This window comes from Rhinopithecus bieti, unplaced genomic scaffold, assembly GCF_001698545.2.
Source record: "Rhinopithecus bieti isolate Rb0 unplaced genomic scaffold, ASM169854v2 scaffold_1530, whole genome shotgun sequence".
Classification (NCBI taxonomy): domain Eukaryota; kingdom Metazoa; phylum Chordata; class Mammalia; order Primates; family Cercopithecidae; genus Rhinopithecus; species Rhinopithecus bieti.
Window position 1 is genome coordinate 2,800,289 of NW_016803808.1, and position 18,054 is coordinate 2,818,342.

At 44.6% G+C, this 18,054-nt stretch overlaps 2 protein-coding genes across 2 annotated transcripts in view; both read right to left on the bottom strand.

Moving 5' to 3' along the window:
• Positions 1-11,355, bottom strand: part of NOL10 (nucleolar protein 10) — a 117,696-nt gene extending 106,341 nt beyond the window's left edge. The window contains 3 exon segments of the mRNA XM_017853853.1: positions 2,343-2,441; positions 5,229-5,274; positions 10,767-11,355. Coding sequence (XP_017709342.1) covers positions 2,343-2,441; positions 5,229-5,274; positions 10,767-10,832 — 211 coding nt within the window. The 5' untranslated portion in view covers positions 10,833-11,355.
• A 199-nt stretch (positions 11,356-11,554) lies between these two features.
• Positions 11,555-18,054, bottom strand: part of LOC108516012 (translation initiation factor IF-2-like) — a 34,308-nt gene continuing 27,808 nt past the window's right edge. The window contains exon 6 of the mRNA XM_017853260.1: positions 11,555-12,324. The gene's annotated coding sequence lies outside the window, so the exon portion shown is untranslated. The remainder of the gene's footprint in view (positions 12,325-18,054) is intronic.

The window sequence follows — 18,054 nt, forward strand, 5'->3', positions numbered from 1 at the left end:
AAAAAAAAAAAAAAAAAAAAAAGAAATTCAGTTCCTCAGTCTCACTACCATGTTTTACATTTTCTTCCTTTTTTTTTTTTTTGAGACAGAGTCTCACTCTGTTGCCCAGGGTAGAGTGCAGTGGCACGATCCTGGCTCACTGCAACCTCTGCCGCCTGCGTTCAAGCAATTTTCATGCCTCAGCCTCCAAGTAGCTGGGATTACAGGTGCATACCACCACGCCCAGCTAATTTATGTTTAACAGAGACAGGATTTCACCATGTTGGGCAGGCTGGTCTCGAACTCCTGGCCTCATGTGATCTGCCTGCTTCAGCCTCCCAAAGTGCTGGGACTACAGGCGTGAGCCACCCCACTCAGCCCACATATTATTTATGAAATATTTTTAAGATAAAATAAAACCGAGAAGTTCTGAATAAGAAGAATAGTCATCAGGCCAGGCGCAGCGGCTCACACCTATAATCCCAGCACTTTGGGAGGCCCAGTCGGGTGGATCACTTGAGGCAAGGAGTTCCAGACCAGCCTGGCCAACATGGTGAAACCCCATCTCTACTAAAAAATACAAATATTATCTGGGTGTGGTGGTGCGCACCTGTAGTCCCAGCTATTCAGCAGACTGACGCAGGAGAATCGCTTGAACCCGGGAGGCAGTGGCTGCAGTCAGCCAAAATCATGCCACTGCACTCCTGAATGGGTGACAGAGTGAGACTCTGTTTAAAAAAAAAAAAAAAAAAAAAAAAAAAGAAGTAGAAAAGCCACCAATTTTGCATAGAAATAGAGGATGATTTCATAAAAGAAAGTGTCATTTAACAAATCTGTATCCTAGCTTTCTTAAGTACTAGATCTGTGAGCTTAGACAAGTCACTTAATATCTCTGGATCTATAAAATGAAGAAAATTTAAGTTTCTTCTAGTCTTCAATAAGGGTGTCCATATATCTTAGATTTCCTCAATTTTTTTTTTACCAGTTTCTGAACATAAAACTGAAAACTAAGAGATGTAGATAGTGTTAGTTAGTACTAAGATAATCATTAACACAAAGCAAAAGAGACTGGCCTATGTGGGTATAAAAGGTGTTACCAAAAAGAAAGTGGTTGGAAAAGGAATACTGATACCAGCAAAAAATGTTTGGACAATATACAGGACTAATGCACCAAAATCAAACCACTAAAGGTTGGGTGACACTGTTCAACACTCCAACACAGTAAAAGTTCTCTATATTTCATGATTTTTTGATAATGATAAATACTGTTAATGTAAAATCTTAGGGATATTTTTAAAAATTAGTACATTATACAGAAAACCATGTTATAAGTGACCTTTCCTGAAACTCTCATTCATTGTTAGTAGGAGTGCAAATGATATGATCACTTTGGGGAAAGACTTGGAAGTTTCCCAGAGTACTAAACATACACCTACCTAGGACCCAAAAATTCCACTCCTAGGTATTTACCAAAGACATGAAAGCATATACCCACAAAACAGACTTCTATGCAATTGTTCATAGTGTTTTATTAGTAATAGCCAAAAAACTGAATGAAAATAGCCCAGGTGCTCACTACATGGAGAATGAGTAAATAAACTGTGGTTTAGTCATATAATAATATTTTTTGGTAATTAAAAAAAGAAGCTTTTGACACATATAACAACATGTATGAATCTCAAATACAAAATCCTACATGAAATAAGTTTCACAACGTAAGAACATACAGTGTATGACTACATTTATATTAAGTTCTAAAACAGGCTAAACTTGTCTATACTGAAAAAAATCAGCAATGGTTGTCTCTGCACGAGTGGGAGACATTTTCTGCAGGAAAAAAACGTTCTGTATCTTGATAGAGCTTTGAGTTACACAAGCATGTGCATTTGTCAAAACTAATCAAATGGTAAACTTAGGATCTGTGCATTTCACCAATATAAATTTATCTTGAAAAAAGCCATAAATAAATATTGATAAATACGGAACTCCAGCTAATGACATACATGCTAAGGTGTTTTGGGGTGAAATACACTGGTATCTTCAACTTACACTGATATGCATCGAAGAAACAAGATGGACTGATGTATGAACAAAGAGACAGACGCATGGGATAAATCAAATACTGCAGAGTAAACTATTTACTGCAGAATTTAGGTAGTAGTTAAATGGGTGTTTACAATTTCTTCAATATTTCTGTGCGTTTTAAGTTTTTTATAATAAAATATTATGGTTTAAAACAACAACAACAACAACAGCATTTCCTGGTACAAAACGCATGGAAATCATAACCAAATCACATCATTTCCCATCACAGCATTTCCTGGTACAAAACGCATGGAAATCATAACCAAAAAGATGCTTACCAGTTGCTAAAATGTACTGTCCGTCTTTTGACACCTTAATAGTGGTACATACAGTAGGCATTTCAAAATCCTGAATAAGTTCAATTCTCCTACGGACATCTAAAAACAGAGAAAAAAACAACTAGTTTAGCTACCACATGCTTATTCTCTAACATAAGAAGATAAATGTGTGCCAAGCAGTCACCACAACTATAAACAGGTAAAATTCATCCCAAATGCTTCCCAGCCTTGGGAAATGGTTGGCCTTCCAGCCCAATCATTAAACAGCAAAGGTTTTTTTTCCTTAGCTCATACATTGTTTTTCTAAGCTAAGTATTTCTTTTTTTTTTTTTTTGAGACGGAGTCTCGCTCTGTCGCCCAGGCTGGAGTACAGTGGCCGGATCTCAGCTCACTGCAAGCTCCGCCTCCCGGGTTTACGCCATTCTCCTGCCTCAGCCTCCCGAGTAGCTGGGACTACAGGCACCCGCCACCTCGCCCGGCTAGTTTTTTGTATTTTTTAGTAGAGACGGGGTTTCACCGTGTTAGCCAGGATGGTCTCGATCTCCTGACCTTGTGATCCGCCCGTCTCGGCCTCCCAAAGTGCTGGGATTACAGGCTTGAGCCACCGCGCCCGGCCAAGCTAAGTATTTCATTTTCACTTTTCAAGAGGAAAAAAGTATCACCATTAATTGAAAAAAAAAAATTTCCACAACAGTGTATCAAACACCCAGTGTTACAGGAGGAAGAGCATAAACATTAAACCACTTTTTGAGACAGGGTCTCACTCTGTCACCCAGGCTGTAGTGCAGTGGCAGGATTATGGCTCACTGCAGCCTCAACCTCCTGGGCTCAAGCGATCCTCACACCTCAGCCCCCCAAAGAGCTAGGACTATAGGCGTATGCCACTGCACCCAGGTATTTTTGTAGAGACGGGGTTTTGCCACATTGCCCAGGCTGGTCTCGAACTTCTAGGCTCAAGCAATCCTCCCACTTCAGCCTCCCAAAGTTCTGGGACTGCAGGAGTGAGCCACTGCACCAGGCCCCTAAACCACTATTATTACTCAATCACGGCAAAGACAAAAATCTTATAATTCTTTTTTCTCCTAAATAACAGGTTTACGCCTCCAAACTCTTTTTTTTTGAGACAAAGTCTCACTGTTGCCCAAGTTGGAGTGCAGTGGCACAATCTCGGCTCACTACAACCTCCACCTCCCAGGTTCAAGCGATTCTCCTGCCTCAGCCTCCTGAGTAGCAGGGGCTACAGGCATGTGACACCATGCCTGGCTAATTTTTATATTTTTAGTAGAGACGGGGTTTCACTATGTTGGCCAGGCTGGTCTTGAACTCCTGACCTCATGATCCGCCCGCCTGGGCCTCCCAAGGTGCTGGGATCAGAGGCGTAAGCCACCATGCCTGGCCCGAACTCTTAAGTTTATATAAGAAACTACTACCAAGCTGACTTATGCCTCTGTTGGCACCAATTATCTGCAGACAAGAAGAAACCCCTTTGATACCTTAGGTCTTTAAAGAATAAGTTAAACAAAAATATAGGAAAATAAATTTTCTTTCATATGTGACAAGCTATAATGAAGAAAATATAATGAAAACTTGTTCACCAAAATTATTTAAGTTAGAATTTTTCTTACAATTTCTTGCTGCCATAAATTTGAAAGAATCATCTTCTACAATCATCTTTTAATGTTCAGGTTCATACATCCTACATGTAAAATTCCTTTCCTCAAAAAATGCTCATTGTCTCTGTATCTCAAACACTGATAAATGGATTTAATTCACAGGATAAGATTTTGATACACCAGAGAGCAAAGCAATAGAAGAGACAGTCCTCCTTGGACCTGCGTGCTTACTGGGTATGGCAAGATTGCAAGGCCCCAGTCACTCTAACCTGAGCCATTTCTCAGGGATGTTTATACTGCTGAGAACCTTGACAGACAGGTAACATGTCCCTTCTAGACAAAGCACAGGTTTGCTTACTGCTTGCTAGAAAAGCAGTGGACTTCCCAAGCTGTGTTGCTCAGTCACAACACAAATCCACTGTGTGCCAAGCATCCATCTGGACTGTGCTAAGTGTCTCCAGGAGACTCAAGGGGTGAACTAGCACAAATATGCTGATGCTCATGCTATTTACTGTACTGTGAGTAATAAAAACTGCATCTCTAACCCAGGAATCTTGCATCTTACCGTTGTTATCCATGAAACAGTAACAGGCTAACTCATTAGTTAATAAGGTAAAATCAAATCCCATACCCACCAGGAACATACCAACCACAGTAAAAAGTTTCTTAAGACGGAGAAAGGCAGCCGGGCGTGGTGGCTCATGCCTGTGACCCCAGCACTTTGGGAGGCCAAGGCGGGCGGATCACCTGAGGAGGGGAGTTCGAGACCAGCTTGACCAACATGGAGACACCCCATCTCTACTAAAAATACAAAAAAAATTAGCCGGGCATGGTGGCTTGTAATCCCAGCTACTCAGGAGGCCGAGGCAGGAGAATTGCTTGAATCCGGGAGGTGGAGGTTGCAGTGAGCCGAGGTTGCGCCATTGCACTCCAGCCCGGGCAACAAGACTGAAACTCCGTCTCAAAAAAATAAAAAAAAAAAGAAGAAGAAGGAGAAGGGCTGGGTGCAGAGGCTCATGCCTGTAATCCCAAAACTTTGGGAGGCCAAGGTGGGAGGACTGCTCAAGCCCAGGAATTAGAAACCAGTCTGGACAATACAGCGAGACCCCATGTCAAAGGAAAAAAAAAAAAGGAAAGAGACAACAGCATTCATTTTCCATTATATGTTACTGCATTCTTATAAATCCTCACTTGTATATGATAACAGCAAATGAGTAAAAGCATTAGAACATGGATCCCTAATGCAGCTGAAGTGGGAAAAACCAATACTCACCTACATCTTTCTTCTGTAGTGCTCTCTTCTTCCTATCAGAAAGCCACTTAAAGAAAATGAAGAGACTTTATTTTAAAACAAATTTTGCTGAATTGTTTTCAGCTTGCAAAATCAATACATGCTTATATTTAAAATTCAAACTTTATAGGAATATATAACATAGGAAGCAAAAAAACTCTCTAATCCTAACCCTACTCTTAACATACTAAATATCTCCTGGATGTTTTTCTTGTGTATACTTACATACATTAGATAATTTCTTTTATTTTTACTTTTTTAGAGACAGGGTCTCATGCTTGCCCAGTCTAGAGTACAGTGATGCAGTGTGACTACAGCTCACCGAAGCCTCAGGCTCCTGGGCTCAAACAATCCTCTCACCTTTGCCTTCCACAATGCTAGGTCTACTGACATGTGCCACCAGGCCCGGCCAGCTAAGAAGCTTTTTGAACTACAACCTTTTACACAAGAGAAAAACTAACCCATCTAACCTAATCCAATCTAAACTAACCCAATCCAATCTAAAGGAAAACAGAAAGCCTCAAATATAACTAAATATATGGAACAACTTAATTTATTTAAGTGAGAATTTAAAAAGTAAAACATTTATAAGAGAATGTTTCTTATAGAAATATATATTTTACAAAGAATAAAACCAGATAAGTAACTGACCAAATAGCTAATACTTGGCCAGGCATAGTGGCTCATGCCTGTAATTCCAGCATTTTGGGAGGCCGATAGAGACCAGCCCGGCCAACACGGTGAAACCCTGTGTCTACTAAAATACAAAAAATTAGCCAGACGTGGTTTTAGGCACCTGTAATCCCAGCTACTTGGGAGGCTGAGGTAGGGGAATCACTTGAACACGGGAGGCGGAGGTTGCAGGGAGCTGAGATCTTGCCACTACACTCCAGCCTGGTGACTCTGTCTCAAAAAAAAACAGGCTTAACCACTGGAAAATTAATGAAAATAAATTTAACAGCATTAAAAATACAACAAAAGCTGATTAACTCCAGAATGGGAGATTTTTAAGTCAAATTGTATGAATAAAAATCACAGCCCCAAGTCAAAAGTGTGATGGGGCTGGAAATGAAAATTAACTTTATTCATCAATACATTAAACAAATATTTATTTAGTACTACTAAATGCCAGTAATTAGGTATAGCAGTAGTAAATAAAACACGAAAAAAAAAACAAAAACCCTCTTGGCCGGGTGCAGTGGTTCATACCTATAATTCCAGCACTGAGGCAAGGGGATCACTTGAGCCCAGGAGCTCGAGACCAGCCTGGCACTAAAGTGGGATCACTGTCTACCGAAAAAAGAAAAAAGAAACTGGGCATGTTGGTGCGCACCTGTAGTCCCAGCTACTCAGTAGGCTGAGGGGCAAGGATCGCTGAGCCCAAGGGAAGTCAAGGCTGAGGTAAGCCATGATTGTGCCACTGCACTCCAGCCTGGGCAACGAGTAAACCTCTGTCTCAAAAATAAATAAATAAATAAATAAATAAATAAATAAATTTATAAATCTAAAAACCCCTCCTTTCATGAAGCTTTCTTTCAAGTGAGGGAACACCAACAAATAAGGAAGTAAAACAATTAGAATGTCTGATGGTTATGTATGCCATGGAAAAACTAAAGCAAGAAAAGGAGACGAAGTGTTGGTGGAGAATTATAATTTTAAATAAGGTTAGGGTTCTCTTGAGCAATGACCTGAAAGGCATGAGAAGGCAAGCCTGGTGAACATCTGGGAGAAAAGCAGGCAGGCAGGGGGAATCCCCAGCACCAAGGTGCTAACGCAAGAGTGTGCCTGGTCTCGAGCAGTGAGACTTGTGAGGCCAGTGGAAGGTGGAGAACAGCGACCGTTGAGCTCAGAGAAGAGAGCAGGAAGGCACAACATCAAGTAGGACCTTATAGGCCACTCAAAGGACTCTGCTTTTCACCCCCAAGAGACCAGGAGCCACTGGAGGGTTTTGAGTAGAGGATCACTCTGCCAGCTTACTGATAATACACTGTGGAATAAAGGGGTAGAGGGCGGAAACTGAGAAACCTTTTGGAAGTCAACTGCAATAACTGCAATTGCATAATCCAGGGTGACTGTGTCTTGACCAGTGGCGGTAATGGAGATGACTGGATTCTGGATCTATACTGAAGACAGAACCAACAGCATTTTCTAATGGATTGTATGAGAGCAAAGAAACAACAACAAAAAACCTCCAGTGCTTTTGGCGTCAACGGCTTGAGGGATGGAGTTGCCACTGACTGAGAGAACAAAGACCACCAGGTGGGAGGAGGGGCAAATGTGGGGGGAAAGCTGGTGTTCTACTTTGGACAAGTTAAGTTTGAGATACCTATCAGACATGCAAGTAGGGATGTCAAGAAACAGCTGGACACACAAGTCCAGTTCAGCGTAGAGGTAAGGGCTAGAAACGTCAATGTGATAGTTAAGGATATGCAGATGTGCTTAAAGCCAGGATTGGATCACATGGGGAGTAAATGTAGCGGCTTCTCTACATTAACAAAAAGGTAAAGCCCAGAAGGAGAGAAGCAATATTTGCACAGATCAGACAACAACTAGAGTTCCACGTGTAGTTTAGGTACCACACCTCAAAGAAATAACCAGAAAACGGCCGGGCGCGGTGGCTCAAGCCTGTAATCCCAGCACTTTGGGAGGCCGAGACGGGAAGATCACGAGGTCAGGAGATCAAGACCATCCTGGCTAACACGGTGAAACCCTGTCTCTACTAAAAATACAAAAAATCAGCTGGGCATGGTGGTGGGCACCTGCAGTCCCAGCTACTCGGGAGGCTGAGGCAGGAGAATGGCGTGAACCCAGGAGGCGGAGTTTGCAGTGAGCAGAGATGGCACCACTGCACTCCAGTGCAAGAGCAAGACTCCGTCTCAAAAAAAAACAACAAACCAGAAAACATTAACCGGGACAAGCAGGGCATTAACCAGGACAAGCAGGGGTTTCCAAATCCACTCAGCTCAAGCTACTCTCCCTACCATTCCACTGGAACTCCTCACCAAGGTCAACGGTGCTGCATCATGCCAAAGTCGATGTTCTCTTTTCTGCCTTCATCTTACTGAAGCTCTCATTAGCAGTTGACACAGGTGACCACTCCTCCTCCTTGAAACACTTGCTTCTACAAAAGCACACATTTCCGAGTCTCCCCTTCCATCAGTCTCTCCTTCTTCTTTGCTGGGTTCCCCTCCTCTTCTTAGATGACAAATGTTAAGACTGCCTCACGTCCTCAGCCCAGTTCTCTTCTGTTCATTCTCTCACAATTTGCTCTCACCTAGTCCCAAACAATGACAGTGACTTAACCTGCAATCTCCATACCAGTATCCATGCAACTGCTAACTACTCAACATTTCCATTTGGTATGTATTAGAACTTCAAATGTTCACTATTGAAAATAAAAATCTTGGGCCGGGCGCAGTGACTCATGCCTGTAATCCCAGCACTTTGGGAGGCTGAGGCAGGTGGATCACGAGGTCAGATCGAGACCATCCTGGCCAACATAGTGAAACCCCGCCTCTACTGAAAATACAAAAATTAGCTGGGCCTGGTGGTGTGTGCCTGTAGTCCCAGCTACTGGGGAGGCTGAGGCAGGAGAACTGCTTGAACCCGGGAGGTTGCAGTGAACCAAGATCAGGCTATTGCACGCGATCTCAAAAAAAAAAAAAATCTTGATTCTTTTTGCTCACTACGTTCCTCCTCTCCACCCTTTAACATGTTCCTTCTTGATTCTTCTCCATGTCAGTTAGTAGCACCACCATGCAACCACTTGTTCAGACTCAAAACTGAAGAGTTCTCCGATTCCTTCCTTTTTGTCACCTCAACTTTCCTCTACCAAGAATCCAATACATTAGCAAGTTCCATCAGCCCTATCTACAAAATATGTCCTGAGTCTCACTGTGTCTTAGCATCTCCTTTCTTCCCAGGCAAGCCCAAGCCACCAAAGTCGCTCACCTGGACTACCTAATTCATCCCCACTCGAACCCTCCCCAGCTAGTCATTTGTCACACAGCAGTCCACGTGGAAACACAACATGACTTCCAGCAGCACTAAGAATAAAACTTGAACTTCCTACCTTTCCTACCAGACCTACCTCTCCAGCCTCATCCACTCTGCTGTCACCCCCTCACTCCGCATACTACAATCACACCTGTGCCTCTTCCAGTTCTCCTACATATCCAGTACATTCCCATGTGGGGACCTTTGCACTTTCTGTTCTCAGCACTGAAAACTCTTCCCCCATCTTCACATGACTGACCCCTCTTCATCATTCAAGTTTCTGCTCATACATCATCTCTTGTAGAGAGGCCTTCCCCGAAGGTTTTATCCAAAACACTTTCAATACTTTATCCAAAACGGCTCTCTTCTAATCATTCATCACGAAAAGTACTTTTTGACTACCTGAAATTGCCTTATTTGCTCACTTGTTTATTTTCCTTTTCCCCAACAGGGAACCTTATCTGAAATGTCCACCATATATCCCAATACTTAAAACAGAGTTGCTTGCACATAGTAACTTCTTAACACGTGTGGAGAATGAATGAACAAAATGAGAAAGCTCATGAGGTGTGAAGAACAGTTGGAAGCCAGGGCAATATTTAAATCAGAATTTTAGGAAGAAAGGAAAAACCTAAGCACTGGCTCCAAATTTTCGTAGAAGCAGACACGTGGAAGGAGGGCTGTATTTATTCTGTTTTCCAAGGGCAGGACTCAGACCAACAGTGGCATGCTATAAGATGACATATTTGAAAAACCCCTTTCTAACAAGTGCACAGTCTCAAAATGGAAATGAGCTTCCACAAAAGGTAGTGCTTGGACAGAGGCTTGATCACCACGTGGAAGAAACAAAAGAAAAGTTTCATAGCCTAGGTGTGTCATGCTGGACAAGTCACCATTCCCTTTCCTGGATCTCAGCTGCATATTAAACACATTATTAAATCTCAGCTGCATTATTAAACACGAGAAGATTAGAAGCAAATTACCGATTTGTCCAAGCCCTTTCCAACTTTAAGACTAGGAATCAGGTTAAGTTCAGCAAGTCTCGAAAATACTGTCCTCTACACCATAAATTCTGCAGATGCGAAGTCTGTATCTCCCTTGTTCACCGTTGTATCCCTAAGACCTGGCAAATGAAAGGGACTCCACAACAGCTGATGGCCATGTGGGGGAGAGATCTGTCAGCCAATCTGTCCACGTTTTCCTTCTCAGTGTGTGGCAAGGACTGTGAACATCCAAAGAAGCCCAAATGGATGCGTTCTCTGGAACAGAAAACTTTACAAAAGTTCCAGCAAAGTTCACTGACCCTGATTATCCCTTGGTCCAGCTTCTGGCGCGGCGACGGCAGTGTCCTCGTTTCCCAATGCCGACACCTCCCCAGGAAACTGTCAGCCGCCTCTGGGCCTCCCCGAGTCGGTGGGTGACCAGGGTCCAGCTAAAACAGAGGCTAGGGCCCCGTAGAAGGGCGGCTGTCCCACGAGGAGGACGACCCCAAAGAGCTCGTGAGGGGGCCAGAAAGTGACTCACCTCAGGAAGGGACTTGCCGCAGCTGAGGCTGTAAATCTTCACCTCATTGAGGCTGGAAACCTGCATGGTGGCGCACAACACTGTTCAAGTACCGGATCCTTTCCTACCAGCGTGCTCGAGCACCGGAGTCCCCGGCCCTCAGAGCCCCTGCTCCGCCAGCGTGCGGCCGCTGGCGCCGGCTGATGGCGCACTTCCGGGCGCCGGAACGCGTGCGCACGTTCCCTGAAGGGGGAAGGGGGTGAATGCGGGAAGAGCGGCGGCCAGGAGGGTAACTAGTGAGGTTCTTGCAACCCGGCTCAGCTGTCGGCGACGCTCCTACGGGCAAGACTAGACACTGCTCCCCCTGCTGTTAGCATCCCGAACGGCAGGAGGAGGCTTTCGAGTCTCTGCCCAGGCCGAAGTGTCATCCTTCCGGGCGGGGGCGAGGCGGTTCAGCGAGCGAACCCAGCGAGCGAAGGTTCCGAGTGGAAGTGTATCCTTTTCTCTCCTCCAATGTTTCTGAGATGTTACGTTAGAAGTACTGTAGGCCGGGTGCGGTGGCTCACGCCTGTAATCCTAACACTTTGGGAGGCCGAGGCGGGCGGATCACCTGCCGTCAGGAGTTCAAGACCAGCCTGGCCAAGATGGTGAAACCCCGTCTCTACTAAAAATACAAAAATTAGACGGGCCTGGTGGCGCGCGTCTGTAATCTTCAGAGCTACTCTGAAGGCCGAGGTGGGGGAATCGCTTGAACCCGGGAGGCAGAGGTTGCTGTGAGCTGAGATCGCGCCACTGCGCTCCAGCCTGGGCGACAGAGTGAGACTCCGGCTCAAAAAAAAAAAAAAAAAAAGAAGACTGTGGAGTCATCTTCACCCCATTCCTATCTCTGGCCCTCACTTTCAGTATCTAAACCTGGATATTTCTAATTATGAAATATTTCCTTTAAGTAATTTGTTTTCATTCCTCCTGCTGAAACTCAGATACTATTTTTGGATTATCATTTTCCCAACTGATCTTACCTCCTTTGATTTAATGAATAAATTATTTTATGCCTTACTTTCTAAAAAAACCCAAATGTTACTGTTTTGCTCTCCTACCCAGAACATTTTTGGAAACTCTCAAATACCAACACCACATTGCATCTGAATTAGGTTGAGAGTTCTTCGTGGACCCTGTATCATTTGTCGTTATATTCCCTATCCACCCCTACCCACAGTACCAGAACAGTGCCTGGCCTCTATTAGGCATTGCTGCATATTTACATTTAGCCATGTACGTAGAGATATATTCCTAAACTCTGTCCTCAAATTTAAGATCCTCCACGAATTTTTAATTTTCTGCACTGGTTACAGTTAAGAAAAACTGTAAACGTCCTTGGGAAAGGTGGCATAATAGAATGGTTAGATCACAGACTCTGGCTTGGCTTGGTGGCGCAGGTCTATAGTCCTAGCTACTAGTGAAGCTGAAGCAGAATCACCTGAGCTCAGGAGTTCTTGGCTGTAGTACACAACGAGCATTGGGTGTCCTCAGTTTGGCATCAATATGGTGACCCCACAGGAGCCAGGGACCACCATGTTACCTAAGGAGGAGTGAAGCAACTCAGGTCAGAAATGGAGCAAGTCAAAACTCCCATGCTCATCAGTAATGGGATCATGCCTGTGACTAACTCTGCACTCCAGCTTGGGCAACATAGCAAGACCCTATCTCTTGAAAAATAAATAAAGATCACAGACTCTGAAGCCAGACTGGCGGGGTTCAAATCCTGACTGCCATTTTTAACTGGAAGACCTTAGGTAAGTTACTTAACCTCTCTGTACCTGTGTAAAATGGAGATAGCAATAGTATCCACTTGACAGTGTTATGAGGATGAAATACATTCATATTTATAAAGCGTTTGGAACGCAGTACTTGGCACATAGTAAGACCATGTAAGTGTTTGCAAATTAAAACTGAAAATGCATGCCATATACCAAATAAGTGGAAATGTATCCAAATTCCATTAGCATTTCCTTTTTAACAGTTTTATTGAGATACAATTAACATGCTATAAAATGTCCTCATTTAATGTACAATATAATGACTTCTAGTGTATTCAGAGTTCTGCAACCATCACCACAATCATTTTTAGAACAAAAAGAAACCCCAGCCTCAATTAGCATTCACTCCATGCCCCATCCCCCACCCAAGCCCTAGACAACCACTAATCTACTTTCTGTTGGGGCTGTGGGTTTTTTTCCATGGGGGCATCTCACTTTGCCATCCAGGTTGGAATACAGTGGCATGATCATGACCCACTGCAGCCTCAAACTCATGAGCTCAAGCTGTCCTTCCACCTTAGCCTCCTGAGTAGCTGGGAGTACAGGCATACCACCACAGCTGGCTGTTTTGTTTTTATAGAGATGGGTCTACCAGTTAAGCATCCCTAATCCAAACATTTCAAATCTGAAATGCTCCACGGAGCATTTCCTTTTGAGTATCACATTGACAGAAAGTTTCAGATTTTGCAGCATTTTAGATTTTGGATTTTCAGATAAGGGATTCTCAACCTGTATTTTATAAGGGCACCAATCCCATTCATGAGAACTCTGCCCTAAAGACCTAATCATGAGCCAAGCACGGTGGCTCACACCTGTAATCCCAGCACTTTGGGAGGCCAAGGCAGGCAGATCACGAGGTCAGGAGTTCGAGAGCAGCCTGGCCAACATAGTGAAACCCCCGTCTCTATTAAAAATGTAAAAATTAGCCAGGCATAGTGGTGCGCACCTGTAGTCCCAGCTACTGGGGAGGCTGAGACAGGAGAATTGCATAAACCCGAGAGGCAGAGGTTGTTTTGAGCTGAGATGGTGCCACTGCACGCCAGCCTAGGCAACTCCATCTCAAAAAAAAAAAAAAAAAAAAAACCTAATCATGACCAGGCGTAGTGGCTCATACCTGTAATCCTAGCACTTTGGGAGGCCGAGGTGGGCGGATCACTTAAGGCCATGAGTTCTAGAGCAGCCTGGCCAACATGGCAAAACCCTGTCTCTACTAAAAATACAAAAATTAGCCAGGTGTGGCGGTGGGCACCTGTAGTCCCAGCTAATGTGGAGGCTGAGGCACCGGAATTGCTTAAACCCAGGAGGCGGAGGTTGCAGTGAGCTGACATCACAGCACTGCACTCCAGCCTGGGCAACAGAGTGAGATCCTGTCACACACACACATACACAAACACACACAAGACCTAATCAATGTCCCACCTCATACCATCACATTGGGGATTAGGATTTCAACATGAATTTTGTGAGGAGCATAGCACCCTGTCCTGATCCAAAGTCATAATTTTTTGTTCCATATAGTTCAGCCTTTGGTAATATTAAAAACAGCATAGCTCACTGCAGATCTCTGCAGATGACTGTCTTTTTTTTCTTTCCTTTTTTTTTTTTTTTTTTTTTTTTTGAGGCAGGGTCTCTGTCACCCCAGGCCAGAGTGCAGTGGCACCATCTCAGCTCACTGCAACCTCCACCTTCTGGGCTGAAGCAATGCTCCCAATTCAGCCTCCTTGAGTAACTAGGTCTACAGGTGTGCACCAACATGCCCAGCTAAGTTTTAAATTTTTTATAGAGACGGGGTTTTGCTGTGTTGGCCAAGCTGCTCTTGAACTGGGCTCAAGCGATCTGCCTGTTTTGGCCTCAAGTGCTGGGATTACAGACCTGAGCCACCACGTCCAGCCTGTTTCTCTTTTTAAATGTTTTGTATGTGTATATATACACACACATATATATCACTTACATATATACACATACACACATATGTCACATATATATACACACACACAGACATATATATATTTTTTTCATAATAAAGACGTGGTCTCACTACGTTGCCCAGGCTGGTCTTGAACTCCTGGGCTCCTGTGATCTTCCTGCCTTGGCCTCCCAAAGTGCTGGAATTACAGGTGTGAGTCATGACGCCCAACCAGATGATTCTTCACTTTTCATAGACATCCACTTAAACATTTTGTCTCTCCAACCAAGAGTGTCAGAGCTTATAGTCAGGAACCACATGCAAGGGAACATGGTGTTTACTTTGAGATGAAACGGGGTATCCACAGTCCTCATGCCAGGACAGCTCCCTCTCCACAATCGCTGGCCTGAGAATTTGACCTGCGTCCCTTCTGGGTTGCTTCCCGCTGAGAACAGAGCTGCAGTGCAAGGTGCAGCTTCTCCACTGTTTCTAGTATTGTGTGTCACACAGCATCCTGTCCCTAGGCAGTCATGAACTTAAATGTGATGCTGTATTAGAAGCCTGTGCTTGCAGCTAAGAGCAAAGACTTCAGAACCAGACTCCCTGGGTTCAAACACTGGCTCGACCCCTTGCTACCCATATAGAGTTTGTAGAGAGCAAATTAACCTAATGTGTCAAATGAGATTAGTAGTACTTAGTTCAGAGGGTTGTTAGGAAGTAAGTGAGTTGGGCCGGGCATGGTGGCTCACGCCTATAATCCCAGCACTTTGGGAGGCTGAGGCGGGTGGATCGCCTGAGGTTGGGAGTTCGAGACCAGAGACCAGCCTGACCAACATGGAGAAACCCCATCTCTACTAAAAATATAAAATTAGCCGGCCATTTTAAATATAAAATATAAAAGATATAAAATTATAGGCACGGTGGTGCATGCCTATAATCCAAGCTACTCGGAAGGCTGAGGCAGGAGAATCGTTTGAACCTGGGAAGCAGAGGTTACGGTGAGTTGAGATTGTGCCATTGCACTCCAGCCTGGGCAGCAAGAGTGAAACTCCGTCTCAAAAAAAAAAAAAAAATGGCCGGGCACGGTGGCTCCTGCCTGTAATCCCAGCACATTGGGAGGCCTGGGAGGGCAGATCACGAGGTCAAGGGATTGAAACCATCCTGGCCAACATGGTGAAACCCTGTCTCTACTAAAAATACAAAAATTAGCTGGTCGTGGTGGCACACGCCTGTAGTCCCAGTTACTCAGGAGGCTGAGGTAGGAGAATCACTTGAACCCAGGAGGTGGACGTTGCAGTGAGCTGAGTTCACACCACTGCACTCCTCCAGCCTGGCAACAGAGCAAGACTCTGTCTCAAAAAAAAAAAAAAAAAAAGTGAGTTTATGTCATAAATCACTGATTTCAGGACATCCTTTTTTTAACGTCTCTGAAAGGATGTGTCTAGTGTATCGTGCATATCTTGAGGGAAGGGTGCATCTTATAGGTAATGGTCTTTTGGAGTCAATAAAATAAAGTGCGTATAAAGCACTTAGAACAGTGCCTTACACAGAACACTACATAAGTGCTAGTTATTAGAAAACCAAAACATTAAAAACGGTTCCAGAAAAACTAGTTGTTACAGATTCCAACTAACCTTAAATGTTCTGGTGTTAGTTGCCATTCCAGAAACCTTCAAATAACATTCAAGCTTAGTCTCCTAATTCTTTTTTTTTTTTTTTTCCCCCGAGACAGTGTCTCACTCTGTTGCCCAGGCTGGAGTGCAGTGGTGGGATCTTGGCTCACTGCAAGCTCTACCTCCCAAGTTCAAACAACTCTCCTGCCTCAGCCTCCCGAGTAGCTGGGATCACAGGCACATGCCACCATGCCCGGCTAATTTTTTTATTTTTGGTAGAGATGGTGTTTCACCATGTTGGCCAGGCTGGTCTTGAACTCCTGACCTCAAGCGATCTGCCCATCTCGGCCTCCCAAGGTGCTGGGATTACAGGTGCGAGCCACCGTGCCCGGCTCCTCTCCCAATTCTTTACCTCCATGGCCAGTGGGTCTCCAAAGCATTTGGTTCCTTCTTTCCAGTATCAGATTCCTTCTCTGTTCCTGCTGCCGCTGGAGTTCAGACCTAATTCTGTCCTACCTGGCCCACTGCAGTCCCTTTTCCTGTTCTCCCGGCCTCAAGTCCGTCTCCCATAAGAGACAAACTCATTCTCTCTAACAGGCAAATCTGATTATGGTGCACTCCTACAAAAACTCTTCAATCCTCCTAAAGCCAAAAAGAACTATCTGAAGGTCAAGTGCAGTGGCTCATGCCTGTAATCCCAGCACTTTGGTAGGCTGAGGTGGGCAATCGCTTGACCTTAGGAGTTTGTGACCCACCTGGGCAACATGGTGAAACCTCATCTCTACAAAAAACACAAAAAATTAGCCAGGTGTGGTGGCACACGCCTGTAGTCCCAGCTACTCGGGAGGCTGTAGGAGGATTACCTGAGCCTAGGGAGGTCAAGGCTGCAGTGAGCCATAATCGTACCACTGCACTCCAGCCTGGGTGACAGAGTGAGACCTTATCTAGGAAAAAGAAAATACTACATTTGAACACCCTTGCAGGTTCTGGCCTTATGGGCACCTGGCCCCTCCTTCATTTTCCAGCCAGTGCCGAAGCTACTGCCTCTTTCCTGCATTCACTACCCTCTCCGAAAATCCTGGATTACTGACAGCCTGAAAAATACAAGGCCTCTCTCACCCTCTTCTTGCCTTTGCTCCTGCTCCTTTGGCTACTTTTAACACCCTCTTTTGCATGGTGCTCTGGTTTGAATGTCCCTCCAAAACTCACAGTGAAACTTAATCTCCCATGAGGCCATATTGAGAGCTGGGGCCTAGAAGAGGTGATTGGATCATGAGGACTCTGCATTCATGGATAAATCAGTTAATGGATTCATGGGTTATCATGGGAGGGGAACTGGTGGCTTCATAAGAAAAGGAAGAGAGACCTGAGCTGGGACACTCAGCCCCTTCACCATGTGATGCCCTGCACCGCCTCGGGACTGCAGAGTCCCCACCAGCAAGAAGGCCCTCGCCAGATGCAGCCCCTCGACCCTGGGCTTCACAGCCTCTATAACTGTAACAAACTCTCTTTCTTTATAAATTACCCAGTTTCAGGTATTCTGTAGTAAACAACAAAAAATGGACTGAGACACCTGGATAACTCTCCTGAATCTTTTCTTCACCTGCAAGAGGTCCTAGAGATCAAAGTTCTCACTGTGTATCATCTCACTGTTTTGTTTCTTAAACGAGGGCTTACAATTTTTTTTTTTTTTTTCTTGAGATGGAATCTCCCTCTGTCACCCAGACTGGAGTGCAATGACCAGACCTCGGCTCACTGCAACCTCCACCTACCTGGTTCAAGCACTTCTCTGCCTCAGCCTCCTGAGTAGCTGGGATTACAGGCACCCACTACCATGCTCAGCTTATTTTTGTATTTTTAGTAGAGATGGGGTTTCACCATCTTGGCCAGGCTGGTCTTGAACTCCTGACCTCATGATCCACCTGCTGTGGCCTCCCAAAGTGCTGGGATTACAGGCATGAGCCACCACACCC